The sequence below is a fragment of the Arvicanthis niloticus genome, chromosome 4, assembly GCF_011762505.2.
Source record: "Arvicanthis niloticus isolate mArvNil1 chromosome 4, mArvNil1.pat.X, whole genome shotgun sequence".
Lineage (NCBI taxonomy): Eukaryota > Metazoa > Chordata > Mammalia > Rodentia > Muridae > Arvicanthis > Arvicanthis niloticus.
The window spans coordinates 113,953,398-113,973,275 of NC_047661.1; the positions used below are offsets into that span (position 1 = coordinate 113,953,398).

Below are 19,878 nucleotides of genomic sequence, written 5' to 3' on the forward strand. Positions count from 1 at the left end.
AGAAATGTTATCATAAGAATGTCACCAAAACACTGGAGCTTTTTTTCAAAGGTACAGTAAACTTTGTCACTGTAGTCATGGCTGAAATTTATACAGTGAGTCATGTTCTCATTATCTGAATCCTCACAACCCTATTAGGGGAGACTTAATTCCCATCTTAAAAAGTAAACTTTTCAAACAAATATTCAGCTCCTTATTCATATTTACCAAGCTATCATATTTACCTTGCTGGGATACAAACCTAGGCAGGTAGGCTCCATAATCCATGCACCTAACTCCTACTCCCTGATGTGCACACTATAGAGTTACTCTGTGGCTTAACTTACTGTGCTTTACATCTGCAGAATAGCACTTGTACCACCCAGCAGAACCCTGTATCTACTCAACACTTTCATTAAGTTCTTAGGTTCAATCCTCTTCTGCAGCAACCCACAGGTTTGTATCATGAGATAGTATGTAGTTTTTGTGGGCCTAAGACCTAAGACAACTCACTAGACTAGGCACTGGAGTGGTCCATGGAGGGCCACTGTTGAAGGATAGATACCTACATGGGCATGTAGACATATACCTATAGAGAATTCCAGGAAAAGTGGCATATGATGGGGGTCTTCTCAAGTTGGAGACTTTGAACAGTTTTAAGACATAGCCCTAGAAAAATATGTGACTTCCTCCATGTTCTTGGTTGACGCTGTGTGATACTAGTCACCTGAATTGTAAACCCATTCATATTTCAATAAGGGAACACAGATCTTCTATGCATTTAATTAAACACATCACATTTTTATTTAAAGATAATATGTGTCATTGTTTATGACCAGAATAAAACCATACAACTATTTGGAGAGACAAATTGCTATGGTAACAGTTTTTCTGATTACATTTAGAGCTGTAATGCCTTCTGCTACTGAAAGATACAGCTTTTAACAGCAGGTGTTGTGTATCTTTTATATTGGGCCTTGTTTGGTTTTATACCAGGTAAAACTTCATGTTAACTTACCTAATGTGAATATCACAATAATCAATACCTCATGCTGCATGTGTAACCATTTAATGGAAATCTTACTGGTTAGAGCTTTTTCAAAGCCAGATGAAAAAATGAATGCTATCTAGACTGATATCAACAGAAGGAAAAACATTCCAAAATAGAATTCTAAAATCAATAATTTTAATAGTCTATAAATTTCATCTATTTCCACAAAATGTTTCTTGAATTAACAAAAGTTAACACATATAAGTGTATATCGCAGTGGGAATTTTTAATTTTTATTGCATTAGTGTACTGTGTGCTGTGGTATACAGATGGCCATCAGAGAACAGCTTGTATGAGTGGGCTATCTTTTTCTACCATAGAAAGGTAGGAAAAGGTCCTGGGGATTACACTCAGGTCTTCTCACTTGGCAGCAAGGGCCTTTACCCTCAGAGCAGTCTTGCCAGCCCAGAACTTTATAGTGTATAATTTTCTTAAATAACATTAGGTCTCCTTGTCTGACTACCTACACAATAGTGAATGTATTCTAATTTTTTTTAAAATTTCTTATTCAATGGCACATATTTTCCAGACATCTTGCAAACAGTGAAGACCATAAATTGTCTTCTACCCTAAGCACACTTAAGCTACAGCACTATAGCACCGGAGTTTCAGAACAAATAGAACAGCGAGAGTGGTAAAGTCCCTCATTGAGCCTTTGAGACATTCCATAAATTCATGTTATTTCGACACTTCGTCCCCAGCTCATAGTGCTGATTTGAAGACTGTGGAGCTTTTGGGAGAAGGCCCTTCACTGCAGGAAGTATGTCCCTGGAGGCGGGCCTTGAGGTTTGATAGCCCAGCTCTACTTCCTGTCAGCTAACCACTTCCTGATTGCAGATATCATAACCAGCTGCCCTGTGTTCCTGCCACTATGCCTAACCGATTGTCATGGACTGTGTCCCCTCAAACTGTGAGCTAAACTAGGCCCTTCCTCCTCTAAGTTGTCTCTAGACAGGGATTTGGTCTCAGCAATTAAAACACTAGGACTCCTCGACACTTCATTTACAAATTTACCACAATGAACAGAAATCAGAGATGTGTGCATTTAAAGTTTTCACGTTGTTTATACAGCAGACACAATATTTAGCATTAGTTGAAAAATGTTTGTCCTTCAGTCCTGATAAACAGCTCCCACGTGCTTGCTCAGAAATAAAGTACAGATTAAGAAACCTGGGTACTTCCTTGGGTGTTAGCTTATAAAAGGAACTCAGCAACACACTAAATGTCTTAACAGACATTCGAGAGCAATGGTTTATATTGGATAAAATGAGAACGTTGGCTGATGAAACGTAATAAACATTCCAAGTCATGAGGCACCAGATGCCAGCATTTCCTCAAAGTATCTTTGTGTAAGTGTACTTTATGCAAGCAATGACATTACAAATGCTACGTTTACACAAGGGAGCCCAGAACTTTACTGTTTGCAGACACATCAGCTACAGTTGCCATTTAATATTGCTATTTTTCTTTCTTTCTTTTTTTTTTTTTTTGAATGTCAGATGAGTAAATCATAGAGATAAAACAGTAAGCTAGCCTTAAAATAAATGAAAGGTCTCACTTACATTTTGATAGTTTGCTGTCATATAGTGAAGTGTGACAGCAAATTATTCAATCAATTAGTTCTGCTCACACACAGCTCTTACTTCAAGCACCGTCACAAATACGTTTACAAAATTAGAGGTGTAGTAAAACACACTGCATTTTGATAAATATCTGAGATATGTCAGTATGATGAGCTTTCTGTTATTCATGAACTACATCCACATTTTCAAAAACTTGAGTGTATCACTTATGACAAAAAAAAAAAAAGAACACTGTGGTCTTGGTTTTCCTTGATTCTGTTTAAAACCATAAAATATTCCATTTTCTTAACTCATCTCCTTCGATGCAAAGATAAAAGTTGGTGAGAGCATGTGGTTTGAAATCATTTTAGGTGAACTTAAGAAAGACAATCTCAGCCGGGCAGTGGTGGTGCACGCCTTTAATCCCAGCACTTGGGAGGCAGAGGCAGGCAGATTTCTGAGTTCGAGGCCAACCTGCTCTACAGAGTGAGTTCCAGGACAGCCAGGGCTATACAGAGAAACCCTGTCTTGAAAAACAACAAAACAAAACAAAGAAAGACAATCTCTGTCAGTTACTGCAGGTATATGTTCGACACCAATGATTCCCCCTGACCTATGATTCTTTATAGCATCACTCAGTCAAAAAACAGTACTGTTGTTTGAAATCTTTTTGCATGTGGGTAAATTGCTTTCTGTGATAAAATCCCAGAGGGTGACATAAAATTGTAGCTAGGTGAGTCAAAAGTAAATACTACATTCTAGAACTTTCCATAACTTTGTCTCAGTGGGAGTACTCATGAATTATGCCTAAATACCCTGAGTGGAAATGTGCATTTTCTCTAGTTCGCCCGTGCCCATTCTGATCACTTACTATTATAACACTAATAAAGTTCCCTGAAGCAGGGAAGGAGCAGCTGTCATTAACAAGGCTGAACTAGATAAGAACCGGAGGCTCTGTGGCTGCTGAAGGGCCCTTTCTAACTGGCTTAAACGGGATTGCTTGTTTTCCACTTTTGTTATTAAAATAGACGTGGAAATCTGTTTTCCCCAGCCTATCAGCATCCCGTTCCTGAGCCTGCCTGACCTTGAGCGCTGCAGCTGCTTCAGTAGAGTTAAAAATGGACCTTCAAGCTGGCTTTAGTTTCTGTTGCTCTGCCTGCGAGTGTCCTCCCACTGATCTGTTTATCACCCTCTTCACCACTTCTGTTGTTGTTTTTCCTACCGAGAGTTTTTAGCCTGGACAGCTGATCCTACTTTTCAAGGCCCTAACCTGCAGGTCCTTGCACATGAGGACCCAAAGTGCGGAAGTGGTACTTGAACTTCGCCTTGAACGATGCGCACCCCCACCCCCAGGTATCTCGGTTTCTTTATTTTCTGATCCCCCTGCAACCTCAGCAACCTCTCTGGGAATGCCCACCCATTGCAAACCCTGTGCCGCTGGCACAGGGCAGCAGGAAGGGTGGCTTAGTAAGTTAGAAGGAAAACGTTTGGCATCTTGCTTTTAGTGGTGAGCCTGACCCTCTGTTCCCTCTTGCTCAAGACTCCCCGGAAAGAGTCGCAGAGATTATCCCAGCAGGACAACTCTTTATTCTTATGCCCGCCCCACCCCCAAGCCTTTTGAAGACCACTAAAATTTAAACTCCTTCCAAAACAATCCCACCAGGAACTTTTGCTTCTGGGAATGGCAATTTCTCCTAACTATCCTGCGGCTGGAGCAGGCAACTGAAATCCCGTTTAGTGGTTTTGTTTAGTTTCTTGGCACTGGCCCTCTTCAATTCAAGTTCTGTGCCTTTCGAAGCCAGATTTTAGAACAGGGCCAGGCTCGCCCTGGCAGCGGAGAAAACGGTTTAGTCACAGATGTAGTATCCCCAAAGATGCCCTTACCACATCCGACCACCTACGGGAGACTGGGTGTGGACTGGAGAGCATGGACATAAAGGATGCTCACAGAACATCGTCTCAACTAAGCCAAACACTTATTCAGGATGACACAGCAAAGTTTTGGGTCGTAGCTAACAAGACCTGGAGGAGCTTCCAGCTGCCTAAAAAGTTTCTTAACCAAGACCTGAGCAGTCTGTGCCTAGAAGCAGGAGAGCTGTGGGCCGGGGCTCATACCAAAGAATCTAGGTTAGTGGCCGAAGTGAGATGCCCCTTAGGTGGGTGACCAGTGGCCTACCCAGGAAGCAGCAGGTGTCCGCTCAACGCGAAACTGATCCTCAACTCTCAGGGGCTTGCCTGGGCCTCTGCCTTGGCAGGAACTGAAAGGTGACCTGACCCTGCAGGGGCGGGCCGGGGCACGGGCCGGGCGAGTGGCGCAGGTGGGCGTGCCGGCCAGGAGGGGAGGCGGGACCTATAAAGCACTCTCCATTCTGGAGGCGGAGCGGCCGGGTGCAGCCTGTGCTGGTGGGCGCGGTGGCCCGCAGCCTTCGGCTCGCTGCAGGACTGTGCAGAGGACCACTGACGAAGCATCAGGCTATTGAGGGACGCCTGCCTTGGTTTACCCTTCAGCGTCTGGTGAGATCCGGGCAGGTGAGCGACCGGAGGAGGTGGGATTGGGCAGGGTCGCTTCCCAGTTGTGCTGACTTTCCAGCTACTTCCAGCCTGTTGGCTTTAGTTGGCGCCTCTGCTCCCAGGGCTTTGTCAACTCGAGTTACTAAGGCTGGTCCCTCCCTTTGGAAGGTCAGTACCCGGGCTAGTTCGTCCTGGCGATGCCGGGACTCTGAGGAGCCTGTGCACTTCTTGCGTGCTTTTGCAAACTTCTCTCACTTTTTCCTCCCAGCGCCTAGGGAAAGATCCGTTCTGCTCCGCGAGGGAAACAGAGCCGTTGACCATGGTTGCAACGGGCAGTTTGAGCAGTAAGAACCCGGCCAGCATTTCAGAGTTGTTGGACGGTGGCTATCACCCTGGGACTCTGCTAAGTGGTGAGTCACCAGGCTTGTCCACCTCTTTCCTATCCGAAGGCTGCGGCCCCTCTCTAGTGTAAGCGTCCCTTCCTGAGTGCGCGAGACTTCATCTCCTCCTAGAGACAGAGAGGACTATGAAACCCATCTGAGATGCCTTTCTAAACTTCCTTAGTATTGTCTGTCCACCAGAAACAAACGTAAGGAGAATAATGCATTGTTCGAGTCTGCTCACAGGCTCTTGGGGATGAAGCTACCCATCATGGTTGGAACATTAAGTGTACACGCTGGGTGTGTTTTAAGACATGAATTTACTTGTGTAACCAGAACCACCACATTTTCCTCCCAAATTCTCCCTTTCCCTTTTACCACCTAATCTCTCTCTTCCCAGTCTCCTGAAAACCATCCTTCAGCGTTTTGTTACCGTATTAGTTTTGCTTTTAGAGTGTTAAATAAAATGTAGTATATGTTCTTCGCAGTTCAGTTTGCTTTCCCACAGTGTGATGTTTTGGAGTTACACACTTCCCTTATCAGTGTGCTCCTTCTCGTTACTAAGTAAGATTCTATTGTGAAATGCACTCGCTATGCCAATCCTAATGTCAGAAGAAAACTCGAACAGTCCTGGCTCTACAGGAATCATCATTTGCAACTTGTAATGTCCCTTTCTAAGGTGACAGGCTGCTCTACTGTCAGAGTGGTGTGGGCATACATTAAGTGACTTGAGCTTTTTAGATCTTCTTCGTCTATGAGATAACATTACAACTCTAAAACTGTCTGTCTTCATTGTGGATAAAATATAGATTAAAATACAGATACGATTTGGAATCTATTTGTTGTAATAAAAAAAACAAAAAAAACAAAAAACAAAAAACCAGCATTGCCCTAACTGAGCACATGAACTAGAAAGTCAGAGAGGTGAGGATGGTATGTGTGGTGTGGCACCCTGCCAAGTAGTAGGATTAATTTGGAAGGTAGGTGACCAAAGGCAGAGCTATCTTTTTTCTTCTGAGTAAACCTAACTTTGTTTTCCTAGGTCTGTTTTGTTTTGCTCAGCTAAGAAAAACCTACCCAGCCCAGTTATAAATATCCTCATGAACCTCAAAAGTCCTCTCCTCTGTGAGCAATCTTGAATCAAACAGGTCAAAGCTAAAATTGGGCCTTCTGGCCATTCTAGTAACTTCTAAAGAAAAAGAAGAGGCTGGTAGGTCATTAGCACTGTGACAGACTCACTTGAAAGCATTCTGCACACCAGCAGCCCCTTGGTTAAGCAATAGTAATGATTCTTATTCCAGATGTTCTGCATGGTCTCTTGTGAAAATTCTAAAATAAACTTGGAAAACCCTACAGAGAGAGAGAGGGAACAAGGGAGAAAGGAAATCCCTGGTAATCTTAGATGACTGTGGATAGAATTTTTGCCACATAATCCTCAAGACCATGGGTAGGCGAGAAAAAATAAAGAAGGGTTGTTTTAACCTGTTCACTTTGTTTGTCGGTCTTTAGGGCATAGATGAGCTTTCAGTCCTGAAAGGTTAAAAGACCTGTTCTATTACCTACAAGGCTAACAGCAAATTGAGGTGAGCTAAAGCAATATCGAAAAGCAGGTAGATACAGAAGCTAGAAGTGACCGGTCAGTCTTACAAACGCCAGTAAGACCTTGCACACCTTGCTTCTCTGTTCTCTAAAACTGTCATTTCTTTCAGATTTCGACTACTGGGATTATGTTGTCCCTGAACCCAACCTCAACGAGGTGGTGTTTGAAGAAACAACATGCCAGAATCTGGTTAAAATGTTGGAGAACTGTCTGTCCAAATCAAAGCAAACCAAACTGGGTTGCTCTAAGGTCTTGGTCCCTGAGAAACTGACGCAGAGAATTGCTCAGGATGTCCTGCGGCTCTCGTCCACGGAGCCCTGCGGCCTTCGGGGTTGTGTTATGCACGTGAACTTGGAAATTGAAAATGTCTGTAAAAAGCTGGACAGGATTGTGTGCGATGCTAGCGTGGTGCCGACTTTTGAGCTCACGCTTGTGTTTAAGCAGGAGAACTGCTCGTGGACCAGCCTCAAGGACTTCTTCTTTAGCAGAGGTCGCTTCTCATCGGGCCTTAGGCGAACTCTGATCCTCAGCTCAGGATTTCGACTTGTGAAGAAAAAACTGTACTCTCTGATTGGAACGACAGTCATTGAAGAGTGCTAAGGAGGAAACGCAATTAAAGGCCCCTAATGAGTGGATAATAAACCTCTGAAGCTACTCAGCCAGTCATTTGTAGTTCGCCTCCTTGCCCTCACCAAGAAATCCCATATTTAGGCCATTTTCCTTCTGTGTGTCTCACCCATAGCAACCCACTTTAAAGGCTCATTTTTTTTCCATCTTTTAAGACATAATCTAAGAGAGCAAACTGCCCACATATGTGACCACATGGGATAGAATGGAATAAGAAAGAAAAAAAACAACAATGTCTTTTAATTTTATATTTGGTAATATTTAGTACGTAGTCTTAGGAACAGAGGAAGATCCACTTTGCCTAATTTGACTTTTATGTGCCCAGGGTTTGTTATCATGTGCCACACCTCCCTCCCTCCCTCCTTTCCTCCCTTTCTCCTTCCCTCCCTCCCTCCCTCTCTCCTTGCTCTCAAAGTCATCTTCTCAGTGACATGACCTTACTAGTTGATGTCCAGCCCATCAAAACATATAGAGGGCTGCACTACCAGCTTCCTACCTGAATTGGAAGCGTTTTTACACAAGAGAGTACAGCTTGATAAAGAATCACCTTACACAGAATGAATAAACATCATAGTGACAAGAGCATGGCCTCCCCACCTAGTGTTCTCCCCACACCTGTGTCCAAGAGACAAAAAGCGTGCATCTTATTGTAATGATTACATGATTGCTTTCAGTGTCTCTGTAGTATTGTGTCAACTTGGTTTTCCTAGTTATCAACTGTTGAATGTTGCCATTTTTTTATATTGTCTTTAATTAGATTTTTAAAAAAAAGATGACTGGCTTTTTGCACATAGTTGATTTGACTGAGCAAATTGATTGCCCATATATAAAGATGGAGAAAGGTAGCCTCAGATCCCGCCCCTTTCAGATCCACTAGGTAACACTGCTGCTTTATGCCACTAAGATGCTTCCTTTCCAGTGAAGCATCTCACCGCATGGGTGTTAGCTCAGCTCTGGCCTTTTCTAGGAACTGGATCACCTTTCCTTAGCTTCACACTTCTTTTTAGTTACCAATGTGCTTGTATTTGCAGAGCCTGATTTGACTTTGAGATGTTGTTGCTACTACAGGCTAGATATGAAAGTCCTATTATAACCTGAGACAATCACAGCATGTATCCAGCTCCATCCACCATATTGCACACTAATTCCAAGGAAACAATAAGTGACTCTTCTGTTTAGCTTTTGACTTATTCCAAGTAACTAGATGATTCTCTGTTTTTATGGCCATGAGACAATTTACCTTGCATGTAACTCTGTTCTATTCAGCAAGGTCTTTTCTTCCTTGGGTCATGGAAAGTAACATGTTCAGGTCTCCTTCCCAGGCCTTTAGTATGAGTTTGTATGCCCTCAGACACCAGCTTGGCTGGTTCAGATGTCTTCATCCTAACCTTACACAAACAAGCTGGATACAGTTACTGGTCCTGCATGTGACCTAAGGCATCACTGTCCCAATGATCAGATAGATGTTCTAACAAATTGTTCTCCATGTTACTTGGAGAGGTTCCACAGAGCCAGTCTTCACAGGATTGGGCCAATAAGCTAACAGTTTTGTAAGCTTGCAGATGTTCAAGGTTCTGAAGCTCACTGTGTTTCTGTAGCTGTTTTGAGTCATGCTGGGGAGGAGGGTGAGGCTTCTCAGGCATGGACATAGATGTTTCACCCACTAGCAGTTCTCTGGCTCTCCTGCCTATTTGACTCACAAAATAGTAATGGCTTAAGGAGGCTCTTACAATGACAGTCCTGTTAAAAATCTGTTTTTTACAATAAAACATTACATATTTTTAATTCCCTTGACCTCTTTGGGGTTTTGTTGTTGTTGTTTGTTTGTTTGTTTGTTTGTTTTTGCATTTGTATCATGATCATCCTAGAAGAGTCTTGACAGTATTTGGAGAAAGATAATAAATTACACTCATTTTGAGTACTTACACATCAATAAAGAATGCATCTTTCTCATAAGATTTTCAATAGGAAGACATTAATGATTTGAGCACCACTAAAGACTGCCTTGTTCAAAACAAATATCAAAACTCATTGTGTGAAGACCTTTTGTATAGTTTCATATATAGCTAACTATATGACCAGTGTACATATGCACTTTTACTTATTTATTAAATGACAAACCTTTCTAACTCCTCTATTATTCTTCAATTAGAATTTAATTTTTTTCACATGCCTTTTCTGTCTCTTCAAATTAATGTTCATGAGCTTAGATTTCTTGTAGTATTACCTCAAACATTTGAAAGATAAGGTAACAATATTATACACAGTGAAGACTGGACAGACAGACTCAGGAACGTTTGCCTTGAAAGGAGATTTGAAAAGGTGTATTCTTTGTTTATGCTTTGGATTGAACGCAGAGCTTCAGGCATGCTAAATGCATACTCTACTGCTCATGTACTTGGTGCAGGACTTCAAAAGCAAACGCTTAGTGTGGTTTCAGATCAGGTGGAAAGAATGAGGAAACAATCGGCAAGATGCTTTGGTAGCAGAGATCAGCTCAGACTTTTAAAACCTGTCCATAGGCCAGTGCGCTGGTACGGTGGCACAGGCGGTAAAGCTGCTAGCCACCAAGCCTGACCACTTAGTAATTACTTTTTAATTTAAGAGATTAAACGTGTGTGTGTGTGCGTTTTGTGGGGTGTGTATATGTGATGTTGTTGGGTGTATATTATTAGTGTGTGTTGTGTGTGTGTGTGTGTGCATCTGTTTACTGATGGTAGTAGGGTATGTGGGTGTTGTTTGTATATGTGTATATGTAGTGGTGGGGTGTGTATGTGTTTGTGTATGGTAAGGTATGAGTCGTGTGTGTGTGTGTGTATGTGTGTGTGTGTGAGGAGGACGAGTGTGTGTTGGTGGTGGGTGGGTTGTGTTAGTGGTGTGTGTGTGTATGTGTTGGTGGTGTGTGTGTTGGTGTGTGGTATGTGTGTGTTGGTGGTGTGTATGTGGTGTGTGGTATGTGTATGTGTGTTAGTGGTGTGAGTGTCTGTGTGTTAGTGGTGTGTGTGTGTTAGTGGTGTGAGTATGTGTGTGTATGTGTTAGTGGCGTGTGTATGTATGTAGTGGTGTGTGTGTTGTGGTGTGTGGTATGTGTGCGTATGTTGGTCATAGGTGTGTGTGTTTGTGATATGTGTGTAGTGTGTGGTATGTGTGTGTCTTGGTGGTGTATGTGTGTGTTATTGGTGTATGTGTTAGTGGTATGTGTGTGTTGGTGGTGTGTGTATGGTATGGTATGTGTGTGAGTGTGTGTTGATGGTATGTGTGTAGTGTGTGGTTTGTATGTTGGTGATATGGGGTGTGTGTGGTGTGTGTGTGGTGATGTGTGTGTGTTTTGGTGGTATGTGTGTGATGTGTGGTGGTGGTGTGTGTGTTAGTGGTGTGTGTATTAGTGGTGTGTGTGGTGTGATGTATGTGAGCGTACATGTTGGTGGTATGTGTGTGGTATATGTGGTGTGTATGTTGGTGGTGTCGTATGTATGTGTGTGTGTGGTGTGTGTGGTGTGTATGGTGTGTGTGTTGGTGGTGTGTGTGTTAGTAGTGTGTGTGTGGTATGTGTTGGTGGTATGTGCTTGTGTGTTAGAAGGGTGTGTGTGTTAGTGGTGTGTAGTATGTGTGTGAGTGTATGTTGGTAGGGTGTGTGTGTGTGGCGTGTGTGTGTTAGTGGTGTGTGTGTGTGGTGTGTGGTATGTGTGTGTGAGTGTGTGGTATGTGTGTGTGTTAGTGGTGTGTGTGTGTGGTGTGTGGTATGTGTGTGTGAGTATGTGGTATGTGTGTGTGTTAGTGGTATGTGTGTGTGAGTGTGTGGTATGTGTGTGTGAGTGTGTGGTATGTGTGTGTGTTAGTGGTGTGTGTGTGTGTGTGGTGTGTGGTGTGTAGTATGTTTGTGAGTGTTGGTGTGGTGTGTGTGTGGTATGTGTATGTGGTGTGTGTGGTATGTGTGTGTGTTAGTGGTGTGTGTGTGTGTGTGTGGTGTGTGTGGTGTGTAGTATGTTTGTGAGTGTTGGTGTGGTGTGTGTGTGGTATGTGTATGTGGTGTGTGTGGTATGTGTGTGTGTTAGTGGTGTGTGTGTGGTGTGTGGTATGTGTATGTGGTGTGTGTGGTATGTGTGTGTGTTAGTGGTGTGTGTGTGTGGTGTGTGGTATGTGTGTGTGAGTATGTGGTATGTGTGTGTGTTACTGGTGTGTGTGTGGTGTGTGGTATGTGTGTGTGAGTGTGTGGTATGTGTGTGTGTTAGTGGTGTGTGTGTGGTGTGTGGTATGTGTGTGTGAGTGTGTGGTATGTGTGTGTGTTAGTGGTGTGTGTGTGGTGTGTGGTATGTGTGTGTGAGTGTATGTTGGTGGGATGTGTGTTAGTGGTGTGTGTGGTATGTAGTATGTTTGTGAGTGTTGGTGTGGTGTGTGTGGTATGTGTATGTGGTGTGTGGGGTGTGTGTGTGAGGTGTGTGTGTGTGTGTGTGTGTGTGTGAAGGCTGTTATATGCATTTCTCATTTACATAGATTTAAACAAATGAGGACAGTAACATTGCAATCCAGTTCATGTTGGCGTTGGCGGCAGATGAGAAGGAAAGTATGCATTTGGTGCATGTGACATTCGAGGAACCAGGAGCATCGTAGTGTCAATGAAGAGCTCTGAGCCGCTCACTGCTCAGACCCAGTCTTTAAAAGTAATAAGAAAAACTCAAATGACCAAAGAGAAAATAAGTGGACAAGAACATAGGCTGTTTACATAGAAAGGGACTCATATGATTGTAAATGCCTGAAAAGATACTTAATTTAATTAATAATCAGAGAGATGCAAATTAATAGCATAATAAGAAATCAGTGCACACATTAGTTAACAACTGTCAAGTCCATAAATTGATGGAGTCAGAGAAAAAAAAAAAACTCTTCACCCTGTGGGAACTACACCTCAGCATCTGTCATGATGATAAGAGTATTTTATGAACCAGCTCTCCCATATTTCATTATCATTGTTCTTTGCGCCCCTTTGCTTATTATAGATATGAAGGAATTGTGAAATCGTAGCCTCTGTCGTGTCTTATAATTGCCATCCCGATTTTTCATCCTTTGTTTTAGAAGTTGGAAATGATGCGAGCCCTAGTTCGCTGTAAACACCCGAATTTTAAAATAAAACCATGACATCAGTCTGCTTAGTGTTTCCAGTGGGATGTCAATGGCAGAGTAACATGACACCACAATCTATTTAGAAAACACTAAAATAAGCTCTTCCACGAAAGGTCGGTTTTCCAATGTTACTTTTTCTCTGTAACAATATGTACCAACCTTTACTTTTTCATACTGAATTTTACTTTAACATGATAGTTTTAAACTTTAAAGTTTTTCTTAGGATTCTTCTCTGCAAAAAAAAAAAAAGTACAATAAAAATGTCTTCACTAGCATTTAAGATAATAAATTTTGGTTGAGTTCGATCACAAATGATAAATATTGCACAGTAAAGACACTAACTGGGCTTTGCAGTTTTATAAAGTTATTGATGTTGAAGTGGTGGGTTACTTCTTATTGAGGCAACTATTTCATTCATTGTAAACAAATACTGGTTTCTGTTATAGATTCAAGGCTAGGCTTCACTCTCTCTGTGTTGTTTCAATAGCTGTAAGCTTTGGTTTGGTTTAATTTTGAGTAAATCTACTGCTATCAACAAGATGGCCATGAGGGAGGCTGACCAAATACTAACCAGTCCTTGGAGTACTTTCAGACGGACAGTACTTTCAAATCAGCACGTACATGACTAAAACAGATTTCAATGGTGTTTAAAGCAAATGACAGAGTCATTCAGCTTGCAACATTTCTTACCAATGTCCACAGATTTGCCAGAGCTGGCACAGTATCACACCAGTGGGAGTAGCATGAGATACAACAGCTTGTGTCCTCAATGGTTGAAGGCTACAAATACAAGATGGGGTGCTGGCAGGTGGTATCCTCCTTGGTATGTAGATGGCCTTCTTTTTTTTTTTTTTTTCTTTTTTTTTTTTTTCTTTTTTGTTGTTGTTGTTGTTTTTTGAGATAGGGTTTCTCTGTGTAGTCCTGGCTGTCCTGGAACTCACGCTGTAGACCAGGCTGGCCTCAAACTCAGAAATCTGCCTGTCTCTGCCTCCCAAGTGCTGGGATTAAAGGCGTGTGCCGCCACCACCACCCGGCATAGATGGCCTTCTTGTTCCCAAGTTTTCCCATCATCTTATAAAAACACCAACCTTAATACACTACAACCCCCAAGGAGAGGTATTATTTTAATGTATTTGCTTCTTTTAAAGTCCCATCTTCAGACTGCAGACAGTTCTCTAGTTACTGCTCAGACTAATGCTCTCTTGCAGTGTAAAAAACAAAACAAAACAAAACAAAACAAAAAACAAAAAAAAACCTATTCTTCCTATTCTCTTCCCCAGGATGTATTCATTCACTGCCTGCCAAATCCTTGTCTGTTGCCACACCAGTGGACACCAGTCCATCGCAGTTGTGTATATATTGTGTACTGCCTACCATGGCCACTAAAATAAAAGTATTTACATAAAGAACTCTACTAAAAACACTATAGATCAAATGAAACTGTTTAAAAATGAGAATAAGAGGTCAGCAGTTAAGAGTGCTGGCTGTTGTTGCAGAAGACCCAGGTTCAATTCCCAGCACCCACATTGAAGTTCACAACTTCTTGTAACTGCAGTTAGGCTTCTGGCCAGATTGCTGAACACACACACACACACAAATTTACCACAAATGCCAGTGAAGGTCTAAGAAAATAGAATTTTTATTAACTGCTGATAAGAAGGGAAATGTGTGCACCCCATGGAGATCTATACTTTTAAAAAGTAAAAATAAAACTATCACATGATCCAGCTATACAAACCCTAGGTATGTGTATACCTATACGACTCTAAATCAATGTACCATAGAGACACTTGACTGTCCATGTCTACTCCCGCACCATTCACAGCATCCTGGGAATGGAAGCAGCCTAGATGTTTATCAATAAATGAATGCACAATGGGATTTTCTGAAATGAAAAAGAAAAGAATGAAATCATGACAGTTGCAAGAAAACAGATGCAAATAAAAATTGTTATGTTAAATAAAGTAAGGCAGACTGGATCCAGTGAGGTGGCCCCATGGATAAAAGGGCTTGCTACCAAGCCTGCCAACCTGAGCTCCATCAAGTTCAATCAACAGAAGTCACATGACATGGTAGGAGAGAACTCAGTTCCCTCAGTTGCCCTCTTCCTTCTACACAGTTACCATGGCATTGTGTGCTCATGTGCACCATGTGGGGCAAGCGGAACCATGTCACCGGACAAAACCTGGGAAGGACAAAACCTCAGAATCCCTGGTACTTCTCATAACTGAGAACAGTAGGTAGCCAATAAGCTTCCCTTGCCAGACATTCCTTCCTGCAAAAGGTATTTAATCTCTGGTTCACACTGAGTAAGACGTATACACCCATTTTCCATGATGAACAATAAATAAACAGTCTGGACAAAACAAAAACTGTCTCCTCTCATCAAGAACTGCTGGCGGGGGTGGGGAGAGCCTTCATCTACAGAGCGGTGCTGCCTAAGTCTCCACAGAATGCCCCTCTGCACTCAAGACATGGACACTCACCCCTGTGCTAAGCCAGAGAACCCCTGCCTCCTCAGCCTCAACCTCAACCTGCAGCATTTCTAACCCGGGCTGGGGTCCCATCTTAGGTTGTGTTCTGCGACCCCCACGCCCTGATGGCAGTGTGGATGGAATGTAGCCTAGCACCCTCCCACTTTATCTGCCTGAAAGGCTCTCACACACCCCAGCAGTGAGATGGACCACACACGAACACAAACACACAAACACCATGAGAGAGAGAGAGAGAGAGAGAGAGAGAGACAGACAGAGAGAGAGAGAGAGGCAGAGGCAGGGAGAATAATTAAATCAAACTCTCTTTAAAAAAAAAAAAAAAAACTCAGGCCAATACTGCATAACTACATATTTCTCTCAGATGCAGAGCACAGATTTGAACTTATGTAAATTTACGAGAAAGGGTGTGTCATGAACAGAGAAAAGGAATCTTGAGAGGACGGGAAGAGCTTTGGGGAGGGTGAAGAGGTAGACTGGAGGCCCTGTGGTATGGCTGACTAGGGTAGAAAAGGAAAGCAGTCAGGGGAGGCAGCAGGGACATGAAAGAAGGGGGAGGAGACTGGATCAGAACTATAATGGTATCTGCATGCCACAATGAGCCAGCAGTGTTACTTCCAGCTCATAACATGAGCACACGGGAGGTGGAGCTAGGAGCACTACCTCAAGTTCTAAACCAGGATGGGTTACATAGTGAGAGCCAGAGCAACTGAGGAAGGAGGAGAGAAGGGAAGAAAGGAAGGAGAGAAAAGGGTAATGCTATACTAGAACACCTTACTTCGCATGCTGTTGTCGTAAAAACCAAACTGTCAGAACTAAGAGCTTGGCAGTGACAAGTGCTTTGCTGGGGTCTCTGTGTTTGTAGTGAGCAGAGAAAATTGACAGAAAATTCTGACCTGACTCACTGAAGTGGCCCAAAGAACAGCTCTCTAGATGACAACTAGAGCCGTCCAAATTTTTGCCTGCCCCAGGCTTCTCCACTAGGATCTTAGAAACATTGAAAAGCAAGCAGACCCATGGGAAAGACTTCCATCTTTATAATCAGTCCTCCAAATAAGAAGAGTCCTGGTTAAAGCCATAGCCAGCCCCAAAATAACCCATCACTGAGCATCACACTATGCCAGAAGGCTTTTCCCAGAGCCTCCTGGGACACGGCGTGCTTTGCCACTGAGTCACAGACCTGCTGGTGTGCACCAGGAGAGCCAAAGGTCAAGACTGATCTGAGCCCAGAACATGGAACAGTTCGCTTTAGTCATCCATGACGATCAGTGCAAACTGTGCTGCCCACACTTCCCACTTCCCAGCTCGGAACCCACTGCAAGAATGGAATGCATCACTAAAGATGATTTCTTGTTGCTCAGGGATAATTCGTTGTTCAACTGTTCTTGTGCATGTGTTTCTTAGTGCTCATCCATATATATTCTATTTGTTTTGAGTGAGCAGAGGGAGGAATGGTAATTTCAGCCTAACGTTGATATGAACTAAGAGCTCCCTGGCCTCGGAGGTATGACTAAGAGAGCAATGAACAAGCTGTTGTGAGAGAAACGTGTTTCTGGAAATCTAGAATCCCTGAGTTGGCTCATCTTCATCACTCTGAGTTTACAGTCTTACAATTCACATGCAGAGCAAGGCTTTCATGATAGTCTTACAGGACATCTTTCTGATACTTTGCTTTAAGCAAGAAAAATAAACAAGTTCTCTTTTCAAAAAAAATTAGGACTAAACGGAGGAAGTAAACAAAAAACAATTTAACAAAAGAAATTTAAACGTAAGGATACTTTTCACTGAACTGAACTCAACCCTTATATGGACAAATGCGCTTTTCCCCATCTGTCTTAGTTACTGTTCTATTGATGTGGAAAGATCAAGGCAACTCTTATAAAGGAAAGCATTTAACTGGGGCTGGCTTACAGTTTCAGAGGTTCTGTCCATTATCATCATCTTAGGAGCATGGCGGCAGACATAGTGCTAGGGAAAGAGCTGAGAGTTCTACATCCAGATCCACTGGCAGCAGAGAGAGATTCAGGATTTGGAACGGGCTTTCTTGAAACCTCAAAGCTCACTCCTCCTGACACTTCCTCCAACAAGGCCACACCTCCCCATCCTCTCAAACAGTGCCACTCCCTGGCAACCAAGTGTTCAAATCTGAGAGTCTACAGGGATGTTCTCTCGAAAGAAGCTTAAGTGAAGGAATGGACTTGCTAGCAAGGTGAGAGCAAGCAGACAAAGAGCAGAAGCTTCCTTCTTCTGTGTCCTTACATAGGATGCCAGCAGGTGTAATCCAGATTAGAAGTGACTTTCCAACTCAAAAGATCGGCTAAAATAAAGGCCTTGGGCAAAAACCTAAGTCCAAACTCAGAAGTCATCTGTATCCTCTGTGTGTCTCCTACAAAGAACCTAAGGCTATTTTATACAATACATACATGAGTTTTGTATGTGAAACAAACTTTTATGTGCCAACGTGTTACTTACAGAATAACATCGGTGCTCAAAAATGTCAGGTGTTAGAATATCAGATTTTGAATTTTTAGATTTGGGATGTCCAGTTTGCATCGGGATGCTCTTCTTATTTAACAGAATCTTGTCAGGTGATGTGTATCATAGAAACACAGTTTAGCAACAACACATAGTAGATCTGCTCAAGGCTGCAGGAATGTGAGCTAAGGAGAACTTTTAAGGGGTACTCAAGTAAGAGTAAAAAGTCATGAAATACCCATGCTTCCCAACCCAGTGCCTGGCTTGTGTCACAACAGTTCTCTGCCCTGTTGTCACTGCCCCATGAGAAATTGTTTGCTTCCGTCTGGAACATAAACTCCATATAGCCCTGCTCTCTAACACCCTGTCTTTTGGGACACTGGAAGAACCCCGCTCCACAATAAGAGGCATCAGTTGAACAGTGATTTGTGTTTGTCACTCTGGTCAACACTTTGGGCACATAATGCTGCCATCCTCATGACCCAGTAAGCAAGACATTATTTCTTCAAGTATCAGGCTCAGATAGCAAATGCAAAGCCTCACTTCCATTAAGATGTGCAATCCAAGGGAAACCACATCCGTTTGTGAGTTTAGCAGGACCACAGAAACAAAACCCATTACATACCAGAAAACCAGATCTTACCAGCTCAAACCAAGGCTTCAAATAGAGAGAGGACCAAGTACAAACTCCACATTCTAAGGTCAAGGAGGACCATGCCTGCATCTGGAGTTCAATGTGGATGAATGCAGGAGGAAGGCAAGTGTGTTAAGCAGGCGGGTGTTCATGACTACTGCTTGAACAGTGCAAGCCTTTATCTCCATCTTTGTAGACTGGTGTGGAGCTACATGATGAACACAGTGTAAGTCCAGCTGACTGAAAGCTTGCTATAGCTAGAATTCCAAGGAGACTTCAAAGGCCAGTGTGGGAAAGATATGGTCCCCAGACTGGTGCCATCAGGAGGCAGTGAAATCTTGAAAAGGTAGAGCCTAGTGAGAGGTTTTTTAGGTTACTGGAAGAATGTCCCCAAGGAGACTGTGGAACCCAAATTCTTCCTCTTTTCCTCTTTGAACTCACAGCTTTGAGATAATCAGCTTTGTTCCACCTTGAACTTCTGAAATAAGATGCTTGCCCAAAAGCCTAAAGCTGTGGAACCAGTAGGCCCCAGAACCTCCAAAACCGAAAGCCAAAATTAGACAAATTTTCTGACAATGTGGGCTATTTGTTACAGTCACAAAAAGCTAACAGAGAACCAGACATACTGCAGAGAGTGCGTAAGGATCCCAACCAACGTAGGCCCTTTCCACAGTTACTTCTAGCCTGTAAAGAGCTCTAAACTGGGTATTAGCCCAGGGAGCCAGGCCAAGCAATGAAAACACACACACTTGGAACTAGAGCCCCAGTTCCTAACCTGGTCTATCACTAAATAACTGTGCTCTCTTACATCTCTTGTCTTCAATCTCATTGTTTCAAAAAAAAAAAAAAAAAAAAAAGGCTGGCAAGCAGAGGACAGTGAGAAGGTGGTAGTCTAGGGACATAGCTCAGCAGTTAAGAACATACTACTGTCATAGAAGAAAGACTAGAGTTTGGTTCCCAGAACCAATATTGGTAGCTCACAACTACTTGTAAGTCCAGTTCCAGGGGATCTAATACCCTCTTCTGGCCTCTCTGGGCATCCAGACACATATGGCAGATACTCACACAGAAACACACATACACATGAATAAAAGCGAAAATACATTTTTAAAAATTGGACTAGCATCAAGACCATAGTATTATATGATCACAGAATGTCTTACAGACACAAAGGTGCTTAGAGTGCACACAAGACACCCTTAGTAGTCTGCTCCTCCTTTTTAAGCATAGCTGTGCCTTTCAGGTAAACACTGGTCCCACACTGAAAGGAAATTGGCCAAAGAGGATACACATTAATGCTCACAAGGTCACCGGGGGGCTAACGCCTCTCAAGTGTCCTGAATGCCAGGTGTGGATACAGCAGACTATTTTTGGATCCCACGCACCAAATACCCTGGCAGTTTTACTCTCATGGGTTCAAGGACTTGGCAGGACTTGGCAGGAAGG

At 42.9% G+C, this 19,878-nt stretch overlaps 1 protein-coding gene across 1 annotated transcript; it reads left to right on the plus strand.

Moving 5' to 3' along the window:
• The first annotated feature begins 3,772 nt into the window (after positions 1–3,772).
• Positions 3,773–7,745, plus strand: Ddit4l (DNA damage inducible transcript 4 like). Its single transcript, XM_034499434.2, has 4 exons — positions 3,773–3,945; positions 4,968–5,121; positions 5,372–5,513; positions 7,193–7,745. Exons 1-4 carry the CDS (start codon positions 3,926–3,928, stop codon positions 7,681–7,683), a joined length of 807 nt encoding a protein of 268 aa, XP_034355325.2. The 5' UTR covers positions 3,773–3,925; the 3' UTR covers positions 7,684–7,745.
• Positions 7,746–19,878: the final 12,133 nt, after the last annotated feature.

Bases quoted from the DNA above. Each gene is read 5' to 3' on its own strand.
- Ddit4l (XM_034499434.2), top strand. From the start codon at position 3,926: ATGCGCACCCCCACCCCCAG. The intron at 3,946-4,967 runs GTATCTCGGTTT...TCCATTCTGGAG, and splicing joins ATGCGCACCCCCACCCCCAG to GCGGAGCGGCCGGGTGCAGC. The intron at 5,514-7,192 runs GTGAGTCACCAG...CATTTCTTTCAG, and splicing joins CCCTGGGACTCTGCTAAGTG to ATTTCGACTACTGGGATTAT.